The 18,564-nt window shown below is 33.0% G+C and overlaps 1 protein-coding gene across 1 annotated transcript; it reads right to left on the reverse strand.

The window, feature by feature from the left end:
* Nucleotides 1-634: 634 nt before the first annotated feature.
* Nucleotides 635-8,199, reverse strand: LOC137962690 (integrin-linked protein kinase 1-like). The gene is made up of 12 exons (XM_068809703.1): nt 7,359-8,199; nt 6,709-6,783; nt 6,525-6,629; nt 6,070-6,155; nt 4,646-4,766; nt 4,285-4,364; nt 4,121-4,183; nt 3,879-4,000; nt 3,709-3,794; nt 2,506-2,630; nt 1,896-2,027; nt 635-955 (listed from the first exon to the last, which is right to left on the reverse strand). Exons 1-12 carry the CDS (start codon nt 7,776-7,778, stop codon nt 949-951), a joined length of 1,422 nt encoding a protein of 473 aa, XP_068665804.1. The 5' UTR covers nt 7,779-8,199; the 3' UTR covers nt 635-948.
* Between the last annotated feature and the right edge of the window lie 10,365 nt (nt 8,200-18,564).

The following is an 18,564-nucleotide window of genomic DNA, read 5'->3' on the forward strand; positions in this document are numbered from 1 at the left end:
ATATTTAATTACTATTTAAAGAGTGAGAATTCAGATTGTGTTAAAGTAACATTTTAATTAAACATTTGGATTAAATTAAATATATATTTGTTAAGTATTTTATTTTTATATTTAATTAAATAAATAAACTTAAATTTATTTTTAATTATTTATAATTTAGTCAAATTAAATTATCTTATAAAAGTTAAATAAATTAGAGTATTTTATTAATAAATTATTTCTAAACTTTCCACTATACTTTCTATTATGCACATTAACACAAAAAAATATTTTACACTACATTTACATTTTCTATTGCACATACTAAAACAAAAGAATAATTCACTTTCACTTTCCCTAAATAATTCATTGTAACTTTAACTTTCGTTTTCTAAGTCCACTAACCATTGTAGAGCTTCAAGATCAGAATAGCAGAGAAGCAGAATATCGAGCTCTCAAGCAAATTTTTTTCTCGAGGTTTGTCTTTCTTTCTCTATGTTTTTTGGACCTGAAACCATATAGGAGGAAGAGATACAAACAGATTGGATTGGTGGAGAAGGAAGCAAGTAAGTGTTACTCAACCTTGACAAGAATTTCGCCTAAAAATCTTCACCAAAACAGTATAAAAAGTATGTATAGATCTAGGCAGCACTCAAAAAAACTTCTTATTGTGTGTAGAAGGTAAAAAAAATGATAAAAATTTAAAATCTCAAGGAGCAATTTGCAGAGTTTTTCTCACTCAAATAAGAACTGTTCCAGTCCCTACTCCCTAGGATAAGAAGCGTTTTTTCATGCACATACTTAATTGTCCCACAGCCCTTTATTTTGACGTAGTAATAATACAACAATCTCTTCAAAACCTGTACTGTTACGAAGAGCCATTCAAACTATTTCCTCCTCTCCTTTCTCCATGTTCTTTTTGTTGCTCTCCTCTGCACATCTATGAGATGGAGCATAACATCTGAACCCTCATTTCCTACAGAGCAATAATAGATTCAGTACTATCCTCATGAAAAGGATAATCTAAACTGGCCAAGAAGAAAAACTAGAAATTTCCAACAAAAATTTACCAAAGGGACAAAAAGTTGGGGATTGTTTCAAGAATGAAACCCAACCACACAACTGATGTTAGGGAGATTTCAACCGCTATGAGTACATGTATTATTGTAATAAGATTATTTTGCTTGATATTACATCATAAAATTTTATAGCCACTAAAAAAGGAAATCAAATAGCTCAAATTTCAAGTTTAATAGTTTATTATTTATCAGGGCAAAATTATGCACTGCAGAGTATATGTTCAAATATTCAGTAGGAAGGAGAAGAAACATAAGAAGAGCTAATGTATAGGCGTGATAATATAACAAAAAAATAAAATACAGCATGGGTATTAAAATAGTCAGAAAACTGTGACAAACACTAGGCTGAGCAGTATAGTATTGAGAACTGTCACCCTTTTCTTTTCTTTATTTAATGAAAATTATGATCTAATCATGAAAAATACAAAACTTTTGAAAATTCACATTGGTATCTACAATTGCAATATAATCAAGAAAGCCAGGTAGCCATGGTCGTCGTCGATGCAGGCCTATCGATCTTAACATAGGATATTTTTGAAAAACATGTATAAGGATATTTTAGTCGTTATAATTTATCTTAGTTCATATGTCTTGATGTAATCTCGTTCCTTATGTCTATGGTCCAAGTTTCATGTAAATAGGAGATAACAAATGGGAGGAGATTAGGGTCTCACTTAAGTAAGGGCATATTTATTGTTTTACTCTAAAGTCTTTAATAAATTGGTCACGACCCCCAACGCAGCTCTATTCTGTTAGAGCTTTCTCTTCTCCACTCTCTCTCTCTCCTAACCTTTTTCAAATATCATAATTTAACAAATAAAAGATAAGGATACATACCAGGGAAGTTTAAAGGTGTCTTTCCACCATCCTTGTTTTGCACAGTTTGCAACAATTTTGTCCAGACACGCAATAATTTCAGAAAATGTTGGTCTAACTGCAGGCTCTGGATCCCAACATTTTTCAATCAATCTGCAATAAGTGGCATGCCGATACTCTTAACAAGCTTAGATAAAATTTGAAATAGAACAAAGAGCATAATAAACAAAAAATTAGCCTTCCTAGGAATATTAAAGTTGGTCAAATAGCTCATACTTTATATCCAACTTATTGAAGAGCCAACAAGAAGATTCAATTATAAACAAAATGTGGGTTCTTTTGAACAGCTTGTAGTTAACTCCAGAGACTCACTAAATCCTTCAATAGAGTTGTTTAAAGATTCTTTCGCCAGAACAATTTTAAAGATTAGAGACCGTCAAAGCTGCCCCAAATTGGTTTAAATCAACCAATAACATGATAAAAAAGATTGATTAACCCATCACAACCATAGTAGATGATGGAATCTGCCAATACAAGATTAGCATCTACTACATCTAAAAAAAAAAAAACTATTCACAAATTGTAAATCTAGTCAGAACACCAAAGAGTAATATTTAGGGTGGAAGCATACGCCTTTAAATCTGGAGGATAACTCCTTGATTTTGTCTTGAAAGAGGGTCTCAGTCCTTTAACTGAGATCATCTCGGCAGCTTCTTCTGGAGGCTTTGGATGGAACGGAGGCAGTCCTTCAAGCATCTGGGTTTGGAATAGTACGAATTCATGGATCAGGCAGTTAAAAGTGCATTTGTCATAAGCAAAAGGTAACATCTTGGCTCAATTTAGTGATAAATTTGGAAACAGAACAAACTATTCTAAGCCAGCCAGTCTTAAGAACAGGTTAAAGGTGACATTAACATTTATTTTCGCACCCTTCATACTGGCAATAACATTTATTTTCTGCAGCTTAATTTCAATTTAATGAAGACCATCGCTACCATGAATTGCCATGCAATCAATTTTGTGCTCCATCCTTGGTTTACAATGTAAATATAACTTTTTTACTCCCTTTAGTCATCTTGAAGAATATGCATATCTCTAAGTATTATAGCACATGCACTAGAAAAGGAAAAAGTTTCACAGTTTTATTAGTTGGGCTACAAATACAAGTAATGTTTTTGAGGATCAAATCTGCGATGAAAATCCACTATAATTGATTAGAAGTAGATATCAAAGTTTTAAGTTTCTTCCTTTTTCTTTTGATAGGAAGAGTCTTTTTACACTAGCAGGCACAAGCTTTTTTCCATATAGAGATAATTAAATAAACTAAAATGATCCATAAATGTACAATTTGGTTTTCAAGACCTCAATTATGCCAATAATGTGTAGATGTATTTTGAAGAAAAACTGCCCAGCACAATTCTGGAGTACAGAATTTAGAAGTTGGTGTAACTTAATTCCTGTATCCAATGACATCATCACTTCCAGGTAGTATTTCAATGAATTCGTACTCTTGAGTTCAAGAATATTTTTGGATAAAAACAGCTCAGACAAAGGATCAAATTTACATTTTAGAACTATTTTCATAGCATGCTGAAGAATTTTGGAATTTAAGATAACAAAACACAAGATTGAACTCACTCCTAACTAAACTTCCATCACAATGCGCACACTGTTTTTTTAGTAATTTCCACGTTTATAAAAAAAGGGTCCATTTATGTGAGTATTGAGTGTAATATCTGAGAAAGGCTCAACCAATAGATTAAGGTAGCTAGAAGACTTAAATACAACAATTTAGTAAAAGTGCCAGAAATAATGAAATGGTATGGAAAAGTACCTCATAAATAATGAGACCAAAGGAGAAAGCATCAACACTTCTATCAAATATTTCATCTTTGTACAACTCAGGTGCGGTGTACAAATCTAGCATGATAATAAATTGTTAACAATCCGAATTTGCATATATCACTTCTATGTTGCAAAGTAAGAAAAATAAGAACTCCTTACTTGAGGGATCAATACAACTATCTGGTTTCGCTAACTTCGCTTTATCAGGAGAAATTTTTGACAACTTTATCAAACCAAATCCAGCAACCTTCAGCTGTCCACCAGTATCCAGCAAAATGTTTCTGGCACCTTATCAAAATTCAAATAGTAAAGAGCAGTACAACACCCAATGAGTACAAATTAAAATTAGCTTATAAATGTACTATATGTTGCATGGTTTCTCATGCATTTAGTCATCTTACTTTGGCTTCAAATCACAATGAATAATGGGATCTGGCTTGCACTGATGGAGATAATTCATTCCCCTGATAAAAGTCAACAAACAACACATATTAAGACCACATCAATGATCTCTAGATAGAATTATTACTCAAAACAAATGTCAGATAAAAGGGAGAGAACATGCCTGGCAATGTCAAGGGCGAATCTTAAAGCTTTTGATGGTTGTAGGCGTCCTTTTTTTTTAAGGTAGGTAACCAGATCACCCTAAATTCATACAAAGAAAATGCATTTTTTGTTTAATCTTATGGTAAGAAGATCTAAAAGACCAAGTATCCTAGCATTTCTCATGCAAGTGATACAAGCTTTGTGATTTGAGGCATCGCTTCACTGTTTCTTTTGTCTACTCAAATCAGTGGCCGGTTGAAAATCTCCTTGTATGTAGACCACTAAAAGAGTTGCCATTTTATTCTAAATATTAAAAGCCTTGCAAGACAATGCTTGGATACAAAAGACAATAAGATTCAAGATTCATCAAGAAGGCTTACTTTTGGGGTATACTCTGAGACGATCATCAAGGGTATATTTTGTGTTACAGCACCAACAAACTGGACAACATTAGGATGGCGAACTTTCTCTAACAACATCAGTTCATGTTTAAATGTGCTTCTGCTCCAAAGTAAACAACCATAATATAACTTACAGAAATTAGTCATTGAATGATAAGTCATGGCTGTGAAACTTCAGAAATGAACAACAAAATCAATCATTGTAATGAGGATAAAAAAAGAGCTGAGCTCAAACAGAAGGTTCTTTTCGTTATGAAAAATATAACAAAAGTTTATCATTCCCAATTTAACTTGCACTAGAAATTAAGGGCTGCTTGTTGTCCACAACAATCAATTTTAGATCAACGAAATACAGTAGTCCAATTGTCATTGTGGCATGAATAACGCCATGGTTCAATTACCTATTTAATTCATCTATAGTGTGATACAAATGACCATACGTAGAGTAGATACTTCCATGGTAGGTCCTTCAAAGCTGATAAGTATCAGAGACGTCTCAGTTGTACTAAATTTTGCACTTCATTTGATCAAATGATAGGAAAAACAATGCAAATGAGCCACTCAATTTCTTGACCTGGCTCCCAGACATTTTACACGAGTATATATATTTAATTTCCTTGTTTCTTCTGATTACTGTAGTTAATAATCCATTTCAAGCTTTACCTTATCCTGAACAATCATGTATTGAAACTAGTATGGTACAGTCTGATATCTCTTCTGTGGAAGCTCTTTCTTTTTACCTCCATTGATATCCCAGTTAAATTACAGAAATCAAAATTCCACAGTAGCTAGCAACTGCACCAAGCTACTAACTTGTTCTATCTAATAATGTTGATACTGAATCCCAACAATGAGGGGTTTTATCCATAATTATTTGAAATTCCTATTCATATTACTTTGCCAAAAAGAACCCATGCTTCATGACTTAGTTGCAAGCTGGATGTCAGCTTCCATGGAAACAAGAAGCATACCTACTGGTGACAGATTGAAAAAGATAAAGAGGAAATTTGCCAAACGACAGTGGCCAATTTTCGGCTAACAAAATCTTAAGCTCAAAAATTAAGCTCAGTGATATATGAACAAATAAATCATAGCATGGTCAAGCGATTCACTGGGTGGGTCAATCAGCCATTCAGCCAGGTGAACCCGGATTTGGGAGGAAGCAAGTAAGGTTGGGTGATCAAAGTTGTCCAATCTATTTCCTGAGAGTTCACCTTACTTGCCCCGAGTCTGGCCTCAAGAAAAGCAACCTCACCCAGATTTGACCCGTGCCAAATTGGGTCTCAGAGTCTTGATCACAATAGGATAGGCTAAAATGAGTAAGAGAACTTGCATACTTTCAGTGATTTGACTCAAACAATCATGAAGAAAGCCTAAACAAATGGAAGGAAGAAAGTTCATACATGCTCTCAGGATCAGAATAAGAGTCCTTATCAAGTATTTTAACAGAAACTTTTGTCCCATTCCACTTAGCAACTTGATAAGATCCCTGTGAAGGAAACGAACAGATTGTGATTATTATCAAGCTATTTGCAGCGAACAAATGATTTAGAGACATCAGAAGGAAGCTTAGAAAGTTCATCTGGATCATGAATGATGGTAAGAATGTTGTAATTTATCAAAGGAACCCATAATTACAGATTTGCAACCGTTGACTACATAACTTACTTATCAAGGTTGCAATCCATGTCTTATCAACACAGTAAACATACAGAAATTTCATGAAATATGAGGCACCCAAAGATACATCACGCTATTTTTTAAAAATTTTAGCATTATTTACCAATTTGCTACAAACAAAGCCAATGTGATGATGTATCCAACAGCAGCTATTCACTAAAAGGAAATAAGAGCTTGCCTTCGAGATCCCATCACCTCGACGAAGCTGAAGTTCTAGAGGATTAAGCTCATACTCTGGAATTTCTCGAGGATTTGTAACAACCATGGGAGTCTTCCTTGTTTTCTGAAAACATGCAAGTCAGATGCAGAAACCTGAAGTAAAAAGAATTCAAGCTTTCTATGTCAAAATCTACAAAGGGTACCGGCACTTTAGCTCCACGGGCTCGCAACATGTTGTAAACTTCAACATGTTCGTAGTACTTGGCATCAGCAGCTGCCTGCCATAAGGTCAGCGATCAGAAAAGTCAGAGAAAAAATTCAGTAAAGGCTAATAATATCTGCCATAAGGAGACAGAATTTGTGATCGTTAGCGCAAGTGGTCACAACTGTGAAGTTGGGTCCAAGGCCTATTCCAAAATGACTAACCAACTTAGGAACCTCTTTTCTAACTAATAAACTTCACATCTCCATGTGAGACTATTCCTTAACACCAAATATGAGTACCTGCTCTAATACTATATGAAGTTAGGTCAAGGCCCATTCCAAAATAACTAACCAACTGAGGAAACCTATTTACTAACTAATAAACTCAAAATCTTTGTACTCATTAATCTATGTGGGACGTAAGCCCTCTTTTGTGGCTTTACATGTGGATAATTTAGGTAAAACCCACGATACTAATATGATACGATGTAAAGTTGGGTCTAAGCCCCATCCCACAATGACCAGCCATTTTGGGATAGGCTGTGGACCCAACTTCACAACAGCATCATTAGTACAAAGTTAGTGAAGCTAGCAATAAACCAACTGAAGGTAAAATTGTAAATTCGGGGAAGGTAGAAGGGCAAATTACCGTGCTTCCCCACCGATCTCGAGCATCGATGTTAGATTTCCTAATAAGCAGAAGTTTTACAACTTCAACGTGGCCCTCGCAGGCGGCGATATGCAATGCGGTCCGCCCATCCAAGTCGATGCTGTTGACATCGATGCCCTCGTTGAGCAAATCCTCAACCCCCCTGACGTCCCCACGGCAAGCCATAAACAAAAGCTGCATCGTGGTATCGAGATTCTCCGGCACAGCGAGAGCATCGTGTGACGGGCTCCGGCGGTTGGGGTCGAGGGAGGACTGGCGCCCGAAGCTGAAGCGGAATGTGTTGCGCCGAGGATCGAAGGAGCACTGCCTAGTGAAACTAAATTTCCCGCTCCTTCTTAAAGATCCCGTGGAGAACTGTCGGGAGATTCCCCGCTTTAACTGAGAGGCGATATCCTGCATATTGTATTATTTTTCTTTGTTCGCCTTTATCAAGATTGGGACCTCCCGATGTTCCAAATGAATGATGCTAAAAACCAGTCATCACTACCGACGGAGAGGTCGACGGGGAGCTCCTGGAACCCCCTAACTCGATCGAGACCGGGGAAGGCATGAAAGGAGAGGAAAAATTGCAAAAAGTGAAGGGAAGAGGAGAGGTGGTAAGAAGATCCGAGGGAAGCGGTGGGCGAGAGATTAAAAGTAGATCGAAAAACAGGAAGGCTAGTGGATGGAGAAGATTTCTTGACTTGACCTGACCCGCTTCCGCAGGGGCGGGGACAAACAGAAGGGGAGTGTGCTATTTTTAATATTTTTTTCTTTTCGCCGGGAAACGGGACGTATTTCGGAGAAGACAACATGTCGGTTGGCTTCTTCCGAAAGGAGAAAATTGATAGTTAGATACACAGAATACGGCCATAGGGGTGGCGGGGGAGAGGGAAGCAATGGATCATATGTTTTCCCATGCCTCTGTTCCTTCTCTCTTGGCGCCGCCTTCTACTACTCTGTATTTCTTGGTTGGTGCCCCTCCATGTCTCCAATTTCTGGTTTTCGTCTTCTTCTTTCTAATTTGTGACAATTCGATCTTCCAACTTCCATTAACAAGAATTAAAAATAGATAATCTAATGGTCTCTAGGAAATCATTTTTGAATAATCTTTAATAAAAATCATTTTGTTTATGTAACTAACGAAGACATGGGAGCTTTTTAAGTGTTGTAACGGAGACTCCATTTTAGAGTTAGTGCTACCTTCTTCCATTGGCATTACAACTCCTACAAATAGTCTACTCCGCCAAATACATCCAATTTTAGACACCATGGACCAATTTGCAAAGCTTCTAGGGTGTTTTGGTAATTTTACTTAGTAAGATTATATTTTTATTTTCAATGTCATATTTAATGTTTCTGAAAAAATGTTATATCTAATGAACAACTTTGGAGAGAGTATTTTATTTTCAATGTCATATTTAAGTGTTGTTAGTGTTTTATTTTGTTAATTTTATGATCAAAATTAAGTATTTTATGGGTTTTAGATGGTAGAAAAAAAAAGGAAATAAAATCTTGGAGCGTTCTAGAAAAATTGTGAACCGTGGACAATTGATGAAAACAAGAAAATGCTTGATTTACTCCTCAGGTAAATTAACATGGGCAACAAGTAAAAAAAATGATTTTTTTTCTAATTCTAATTGTGTAAGTTTAATGAAGATGCGATCAACAAATAAATAATTAATCAATTGGAAAAACGCTCCAAGACAAAAAAGAAAACTTATCAAGTTGTGACAACTTGTCTTAATACCATTGGCTTTCGACGAGATTCAATAATACAAAAAGTCACAATAAGTAATGCAGTGTGGAAAAAGATATATAAATATTAGTAAATGTAATGTAGGAAAGTGTATGAGTTATGTTACAATTAGGAAAGTAAGTGTTGTCGAAGGTATATTTTGTTGTAGAAACATAAAAAATTTGATAAATATAGGCATCTTATAGACATGAAAGATGCCCATTGTCTGAAAAGTTGGTCTTAGTGGTGGAAAATTTGATAACCATAGAAATAGCTAGTCAAAAGAACCTTAAAGTTGATGAAGACCCTTCTCCTATAGTAGAAGAACCATTAATTGAAGAAATAGATGAAGTTGATGTAATTAGGAAGATTCCCGAGCCACCTCCTAGAACTATGAGGTCCATAAATGAAGATCAATAGAAAGTCAATACATCATCAAAGTCTCGAGAAACTTATGCTCATTATAGGAAGAAATCTCAACAATCTCTTCACACTATTGAAAGGTTTAATGATGTTATTACCCTATGATCTTTAAACCCAAGAATATCAATGCAAAACTTGTATGGTATTAGGCTCTTCTAGAAATCTCTGACCTGCTTTAAAAAGTAAAATCTTGTACCTCTCAGTTATTGGACACTAGAGAAAATAAAGAAATATTCATTGAGATGACATCAAAAGAAAGACGTGAATGACTTATATTTAAATTGGTTTAGTTTTTTTAATTACATTACATATTAAAAGATTTCCTTATGGGGTTTTAAAATGTTAAAGACCCCCCCATTTGCTTTTTATACTGAAGCAAAAATTGAAATTGCTTGTTTTATTTTTTATAAATGTTTATGCCAGGAAGATACATGAACATATTTGAAAATGAAGATGATGATTCAAGTGATGACTCTAATAGAAAAAGTAATCAAAGTAATGATGTAAGTAAAGACGAAGATAGTAATGATAGTGATGATTTTGTCGATGACAACGACGATCAATAAAGAAATATTTGAAGGGAGTTTGTAACATAATATGCAAAAGTAACTTACTTTCGAGATTTATTAGCGTGTTAAATATGGCAAAATATTTTGATGAAATTGAACATTTAGATTGCATTTAACAAGATTAATGTGTAGTATTTTATATTAAATATTTAAATATATTATATTTGTGTTCTTCTCATGTTTTTTTATTTTTCCATTTGGAAAACATATTGTTTTGGAATATATTTCATATAATTTATTTGCAGGTTCTTAATTATATATATTTTATATTTTTAATATTATATTTAATGAATAACTTAGGAGAGAGAATTCAGATATTATACAAGTGAGAATTTAATTATATGGGTTGGTATTTTTGTAAATTTATATAAATAAAATTTAATTAATAAATTATTTACGTATATATATTTAATTTAATAAATAACCTTCAATGACATTTTTAATTATTTATTAGTTTTGAGTATTTATTAATAAAAAATTTATATAATTTTATAAAGTCTCACTAGTAGAAAATATAAATTCTTTAAGAAAAGTAGACCACCCTAATATTAATTTTTATTTTCTCTTTTCCTTAATGTAATTTTCAAGTGCACTAACACTTCATCTTCATCTTTATTTTATGCATCTACATGAACTTCATCTTCGAAATGGGTGTTAGTGTGGACAAGTTCATGTCCACTAGAAAATAATTTCCAGTGTTAGTGCCCTCAAATGAGGAAAACGCAGAAAATAAGAGAGTTAGTAACTTGTAAAGTATACTTAATTAAAATATACTTAACATTAAATTAGGTAAAATAAACATTATTACTACACTAATAACTAATTTAATGTATAACTAAAATATATTAATGTACTAATTAATTTAATTATATATTATATTAGTTAAATATTACTGTTTATTACACATTAATACAGTAATTACATGAGTCAGTTAACTGTGCATACGATTAATCATAAAAAATAAATAAATAATGTTAAAAATAACATAAACGAATATAATACATTTAATTTTTAATTTATTGATAATATATGGTGTTCTTTAACATAAAAAAGTCATGATTAAACAGGAAAAATCTATCAAATACTAACTTTAACACACTATATATTTTTACATATTAGTAATTAAAAATATTTTTCCATTAAATTTAAAACCATTGATTTTATTCATTATAATAATGAGTTAATTAAACCAAGTGCTTGAGTTAATAATATTTTAATTACCACTATTCAAACAAGGTTGAGTCGCCTACACGGGCGTCCATTAGCCAATGAAACCCGACCCCCATCATTGACGAGGTACAGTTCATAGTGACAGCGAAGTTATATAGGGCTCTACCAGGGGTCTTCGGTGAATTTGGACTTGATGTGTGTGTGTTCTCTTTGTTTAGTGCATATGCAGTAGTGAAAATAATTTAATTAATTTTGAAATGTGTGAGAATGTGGTTGAGAATTTTTGAAGTGCTATGGAATGTTTTTGCCATGTGATGAGAAGATTCGGGTATTATACATATCCACCACATGGTATTTTTTTTATGGTTTGCGTTTCCGTGACGAGTAAAGGTTGTCTTATAAAGTTTTTTTCGTGAGGACTGTCTCGGATTTAGATTATACATGGCTGTAAGAAGACAACCAAGTGGTCGAACATATGATATTTGGACATTCGATGATGATAGCAAAATGCTCGATCTCTTGGTCGAGCAGGTCAATCTAGGGAACAAGTTGCCTAACGGGGTGTGGAAGCATGAGGTATACATGGACTGTGTAAATAAGTTCAATGAAGACGCATTCATGAAAAAAATTGTTGAGCAGGTGACGAATCAAACAAGAGCATGAAAGAAAATATACCAAACGGTAACGAGCTGTATCAACACTAGTGGGTTTGGTTGGGATTCAACCACACAACGAGTTATTGCATGTAATTCTGTATGGCTTGATTACATAAAGGTCAGTAAATCATGATGTACTATAAAATATTTTTTATGTTTTCCGCGTTAGTATAACTCTATTCCAAGATGTCTAAATGATGTTTTATTCTTGTAGGAGCATAAAGATGTTGAGAAGTACAGACGTGAAGGCTGCCCCATGTACGACAAATTAGCTGTGGTGGTGGGAAACACAATAGCGGTAGGGTCAGGAGGTGCAAACTTTGTAGATCAGGGCGATGAGGTGATCTGTGAATCGGAACATGTCCCGATGGATGAGCCAGAGGATGTTGATATAGTTAGGGATACTCCATCACCATTATTAAGCATGGATGAGTCTCTAGGTAATCAATCTGAAAGAAGTAAGCGGTCATCTTCAAGTCGTCATAGAAAGAGAACCGAAATGCCCGATGATGACACTAGAAGATTCTTTGATGCAATAGAACGAATTGCTAAGACATTTGAGAATTTAATGATGAAAGACGTTCTTGAAAGAAATTGGGTCAAAGCCCTCAGGGAAAACCCGGACTTGCCTACAAAATTGAAGTTTCGCGCTCCTTCATGGTTGGATACTCCAAGTAAGAATGTTATGTTTACGGAGATTACAGTGGAAGAGCGGGTCTAGTGGCTTAAATTTTTTTTTGAAAACTAATTGTAATGCGTTATAAATACATTATTCTTTTGGAATATTGTTATGTATTAGGTATGATATTTGAATTATGACGTTGCAAGACTTATTAGTATGGTTTGTATTTAAATTTGATATGTTGTTGTGTTTATATATTGCATGGATGAATATGGTAGATGAGTATGGATGTGGACAATTAAATGAATATGGTTGCATAGGGATGTGATTGAATGTAGGATGTGAGAATGTGGATGAATATGGTTGTTTATAGGAGTGATTGCAAATAGGTTATGATTGAAGATTGATGTTTACTTGTGTTTATGACTTTTAGGGAAGATACTATCTGTACCATTGCAACAGATGTGTACCACGTTCTTGTGGGATGAATGGTCCATTATATTTGCAAAAGGCACTAGACAAATCACCAGTTAAATTTCGGAAAGTTTATAGGATGAACCAACTGACATTTCACAAATTGGCAGATATACTTACTAGTAAAGGGTTTTTATCAGCCACAAAGACCATCTCAGTTGAAGAACAACTTGCATATTTCCTCCTAACTGTTGGTCAAGGACAAACGTATAGTGTCACAACAGAGATGTTTGATAAATCAAACTGGACCATAAGTAAGTATTTCAACAAGGTGTTGGATGCAATCCTTAAACTTTACTCTAATTATGTCAAACGGCCTTCGGAATGCACACACTCGAAGATTTTAACCAATTCAATGTTTTATCCCTACTTCAAGGTAACATCACTTCCTATAACTAAATAATTTTAGATTAATATACAAAGTTAGTCAATATTAATTGAAAATGTATAATTAGGATTGTATTGGAGCTATTGATGGAACTCATATCAAAGCCAACATTCCACTTGAAGATCAACCAAGGTTTTGGAATAGAAAAGGCTATCTCTCACAAAATGTGATGGCAGCATGTTCATTTGATATGCAATTCACTTATGTACCTGCTGGATGGGAGGGGTCGACAGTTGATTCCTGTGTACTGACGGACAGATTGACTCGTCAAGATAAAATTTTTGTACCTGAAGATAAGTAATATATTTTTATGCAGTCATTTTTTATCTATTTTATCTTCAATTATTTTATGTGGTATATAATTTCTATTATAGGAAAATATTATGTAGTCGATGCTGGGATTTTTGGCTCCATATCGAGGAACCCGATATCATCTGCAAGAATTTAGAGATAATATTCCTAGAAATGAAAAAGAATTATTCAACCGAAGACATTCATCTTTACAGAATATTATTGAGCGAACTTTTGGTGCTTTAAAAGCTCGATTTCAAATGTTAAAAGGCACTCCTCCATTTTCTTTTAAGATCCAGGTGAAAATTGTACATGCTTGTTGCATATTGCACAATTATATACGTGCAGAAGATTATGCTGATATATTTGAAGATAAAGATGATGATTCGGGTGGCGAGCTCGGTGGAGGAGGTGATGCGGTCCAATTAGGTGCGATGGATGATACAGATAGCGATGATTGCGATGATCTTGAGGATGTCGGTAGCCAAGTAACAAGAATTCGGAGGCAGAGTGCATTAGAATCCACAAGAGCCGCACAATTTTGAGATGTCATATCAACTTCCATGTGAAACTATAAATGATGGTTGTATCTTATTACTTTTGAACATGCGTCATTTATATGTACTAAACTTGTAACTTGTTGATTTTAATATTAAAGGCACGAACTCGTTATTTGAATAATTTTTTTTAGGTTATTAATAAAGTTGTATATGTATTTATTTATAATTTTTTTTCAATTTGATTACTATATTAAACTTCATATTTAAGTCTCTGGTAAATAAAATATAATTAAACTATGCATTTGATTAATTAATTACTTTTAATTTTGTCAAAATATATCATTAATTAATACCATGCAAAAAATCTATCTTATGTTATTAATATAATACTTTTTATTCATTAATCATATTTATTTTTTATTTACTCTATTGTATTAGTGATTTAATAGTGGTAATTAAAATATTGTTAACTCAAATACTTGGTTTAATTAACTTATTTTTATAATTAATAAAATCAATGGTTTTAAATTTCGAAGATGAAGATGAAGATGAAGATGAACTTGTCTTTTAAGATTTCAAAGATGAAGTTATCCACACTAACACCCATTTCAAAGATGAAGATCATGTAGATGCATAACATGAAGATGAAGATGAAGATGAAGATCAAATTTCCAGTTTAGGGGGGTTAGTCTACAAAGAACTTGAATTGAAGTAAATAATTGAATTGAACTTATGAATTGATTCAACTTCAACTCATCTTTGGGTGTTAGTGTAAACGAGTTCAAGTGCACTAGAAAACAAATTCCAGTGTTAGTGCCCTCAAATGAAAAGTATGATATAAAGAAGAGAATGAGTAAACTTTTATAATATACTTAAATAGATTATATACCTAAACAGATAATTAACCAAAATAAACATGGTTACTACACTTATAAGTGATTTAACGTGTAGTATTAGAATATATTAATATCCTAATTAATGCAAAACTATATCATATTTAATGATTATAGTTTATTATAAATTAAAAAAATAATTACATGTGACTAGAATAAATTATTTAAAATAAATAAAAAGTTAAAAATAACATAAGTGAATATAATAAATAAATAAATTATTTTGTAATAACATAAGATATAGTTTAACATTAAAACTCACTATTTTAATACAAAATAAAAAAATACATAATAAATAAATTAATTAATTAATTTATCAATAACATAATATATATTGTTTATATTATTAATTAATAATATATTAATAAAAATGAAAAATTAATGGTTTAATTAATTGGATAATTAAACCAATTATGACGATGGTTTAATTTTTCCTAACTTAGGAAAAATTAAACATCGTCTTCCTTAGTGTGCGTTGTCTTCCTCAACAGCGGGCTAGCGGGCAACGACAATGGAGGCGACGCTCCGATGGTACGCTGAGAGGGATAACGATGGAGGTCGAGAGGGAGAGGAGAGGGAGGCCGAGAGGGAGGAAGGCCAATGGGGGTGGGGTAAGAAGGAGGAGAAAAAAAAACTTTGTTGAAGGATCGCGAGGGGAGAGGGGCAGGAGCAATGCACATCACGCGCTTCAATCGGTTGATTCGCAAAATAGGTATGAATCAGTTTTCTCCGATTTTTGCCTAAGCGAATGAAGTGGTGTAATCTAACTTCAATGTAATTCATTCTATACTAATGTCTTTATTTAATGAACTAAGGGGGGGTTAGTCAACAAAATGAAAATTTGATCTTGATCTTATGCATCTACATGATCTTCATCTTTGAAATAGGTGTTAGTGTGGACAAGTTCATCTTCGAAATCTTCGAAATAGGGTGTTAGTGTGGACAAGTTCATCTTCATCTTTGAAATTTAAAACTATTGATTTTATTTATTATAAAAATAAGTTAATTAAACCAAGTGTTTGAGTTAACAATATTTTAATTACCACTATTAAATCACTAATACAATAGAGTAAATAAAAAATAAATATGATTAATGAATAAAAAAGTATTATATTAATAACATAAGATAGGTTTTTTACATGGTATTAATTAATAATATATTTTGATAAAATTAAAAGTAATTAATTAATCAAATGCATAGTTTAATTATATTTTATTTACCAGAGACTTAAATATGAAGTTTAATATAGTAATAAAATTGAACAAAAATAATAAATAAATACATATACAACTTTATTAATAACCTAAAAAAAAGATTATTCTAATAACGAGTTCGTGCCTTTAATATTAAAATCATCAAGTTACAAGTTTATTACATAGAAACGACGCATGTTCAAAAGTAATAAGATACAACCATCATTTATCGTTCTACATGGAAGTCAATATGGCATCTCGAAATTGTGCGGCTCTTATGGATTCTAATGCACTCTGCCTCCGAAAGCATGTTACTTGGCTACCCACATCCTCAAGACCATCGCAATCGTCGCTGTCTGTATACATTTTACATAAAATATGACCTCTACATAAAATTAGGCATAACCTATATATATAATACATGTATAAGATTGGACATAACCTCTTCTTAAAATTGTGCATAATCTATGTATATAATACTTGTATAAAATTCGGCATGACCTCTACTTAAAATTGGGCATAATCAATATACATAATACCTACATAAACACTCCATAAACACTCCATAAAATTGTCTATACATTCCATAAACACTCCATGGAATTGTTTATATACACTCCATAAAATAGTCTAAACACTCCATACACTGCATAACATTATAAATAAACTCTATACAATAATCAAACACAACAAAATTAAATGAAATATCACTATCAATTTACAATCGCCCAAATAAAAACTATAAATCCATTATAAATTTACAAACTATAATTGTTTCTCTTCATGCTAATTGTTCCTCGCCCATTTCCCCCTATGAACTGATCTCCAAATCTTCCCCTTGATTGATCTTTCTCTTGTAGAGGAGGCAACTCCTTCAATACTGCAATTGTTACATCATCCGCATTGCCCTGACATGCAAGTAAGAACATCTAGAATAAATCCGTGATTATGGTAAAAAAAAAAGGGCCAATTCTTTACTAGTTTACTTTTAACAATCTAAATTTTTTGAATAGGGATATAAATATTGCCCTGATGAGACATGGTAAAAAAAAGGGTCAATTCTTTACTAGTTTACTTTTAACAATCTAAAAATTTTGAATAGGGATATAAATATTACCCTGATGAGACATTCTCAAGCAGGCCTTCGGACTCAAAAGTTTCCTACTCCAAAAAAGCAAGATTGGAAAACAAAATCTTAGAACAATGGTTGAAATGGCATTGGTCAACAATATCAAAAGTAAGATATATCAATCACAAGTAGCTGTCTATAAGGCAAATCAAATACAACACTAAATTAATAAAAACAAATAGAGTTTAGACTTACCTTATGAAATTTGAGAAAAATCAAATCCGAAGGGTTAAATCGAAACCACAAAAAAAAGAAAATACCATGTGGTGGATATGTATAACACCCGAATCTCCCCACCACATAGCAAAAACATTCCATAGCACTTCAAAAATCCTCAACAACATTCTAAAATATTTCAAAATTAATTAAACTATTTTCACTACTGCATATACACTAAACAATGAGAAAACACACACATCAAGTCCAAATTCACCAAACACCCCTGGTAGAGCCCCATATAACTTCGCAGTCACTACGAACTGTACCTCATCAGTGATGGGGGTCGGGTTTCGTTGGCTAATGGACGCTCGTGTAGGCGACTCAGCCTTGTTTGAATTGGACTAAAAAACCCCTAATAAAACCTAAACCATAAACCATCAAACCCTAAAGTCAAACCCTATCACCTACTAAACTCTAAACCCTAAACACTAATTCCATAACACAGTACCCTAAACCTTAGAAGCCCTAAACCCTAAACCCTACACCATAATTCCAGACTCTAAACCCAAAAAACCCTAGCTTAAAAACACAAAACCCCCAAAACCTTAAAAACCCTATCACCTACTAAACTCTAAACCCTAAACACTAATTCCATAACTTAATACATTAAAAGCCCTAAACCCTACACCCTAATTCCAAACCCTAAACCCAAAAAACCTTATAGCTTAAAAACCCAAAACTCCCAAAACCTTAAAAACCCTAAACCCCCTAAACCTTAAAAGCCCTAATCCCTAAAATACCTTAAATCCATAACCATAAACCCTAAACCCTAATTACTAGACCCTTAAATACCGAGCAGCAAACCCTAAAAATAATCCAAACACGAATCAAGAATTTAGACTATAAACCGTAACCCTAAATCCCAAAATAATTCACAAATAACCCCAAATTACGCACTGAAAATAAATTTAAATCAAATAAAACACTAATTTAATGAAAA

Source organism: Aristolochia californica, unplaced genomic scaffold (genome assembly GCF_029961685.1).
Source record: "Aristolochia californica isolate CCGP_79_NKW_82.1479 unplaced genomic scaffold, dmAriCali1.0.hap1 SCAF_4, whole genome shotgun sequence".
Lineage (NCBI taxonomy): Eukaryota > Viridiplantae > Streptophyta > Magnoliopsida > Piperales > Aristolochiaceae > Aristolochia > Aristolochia californica.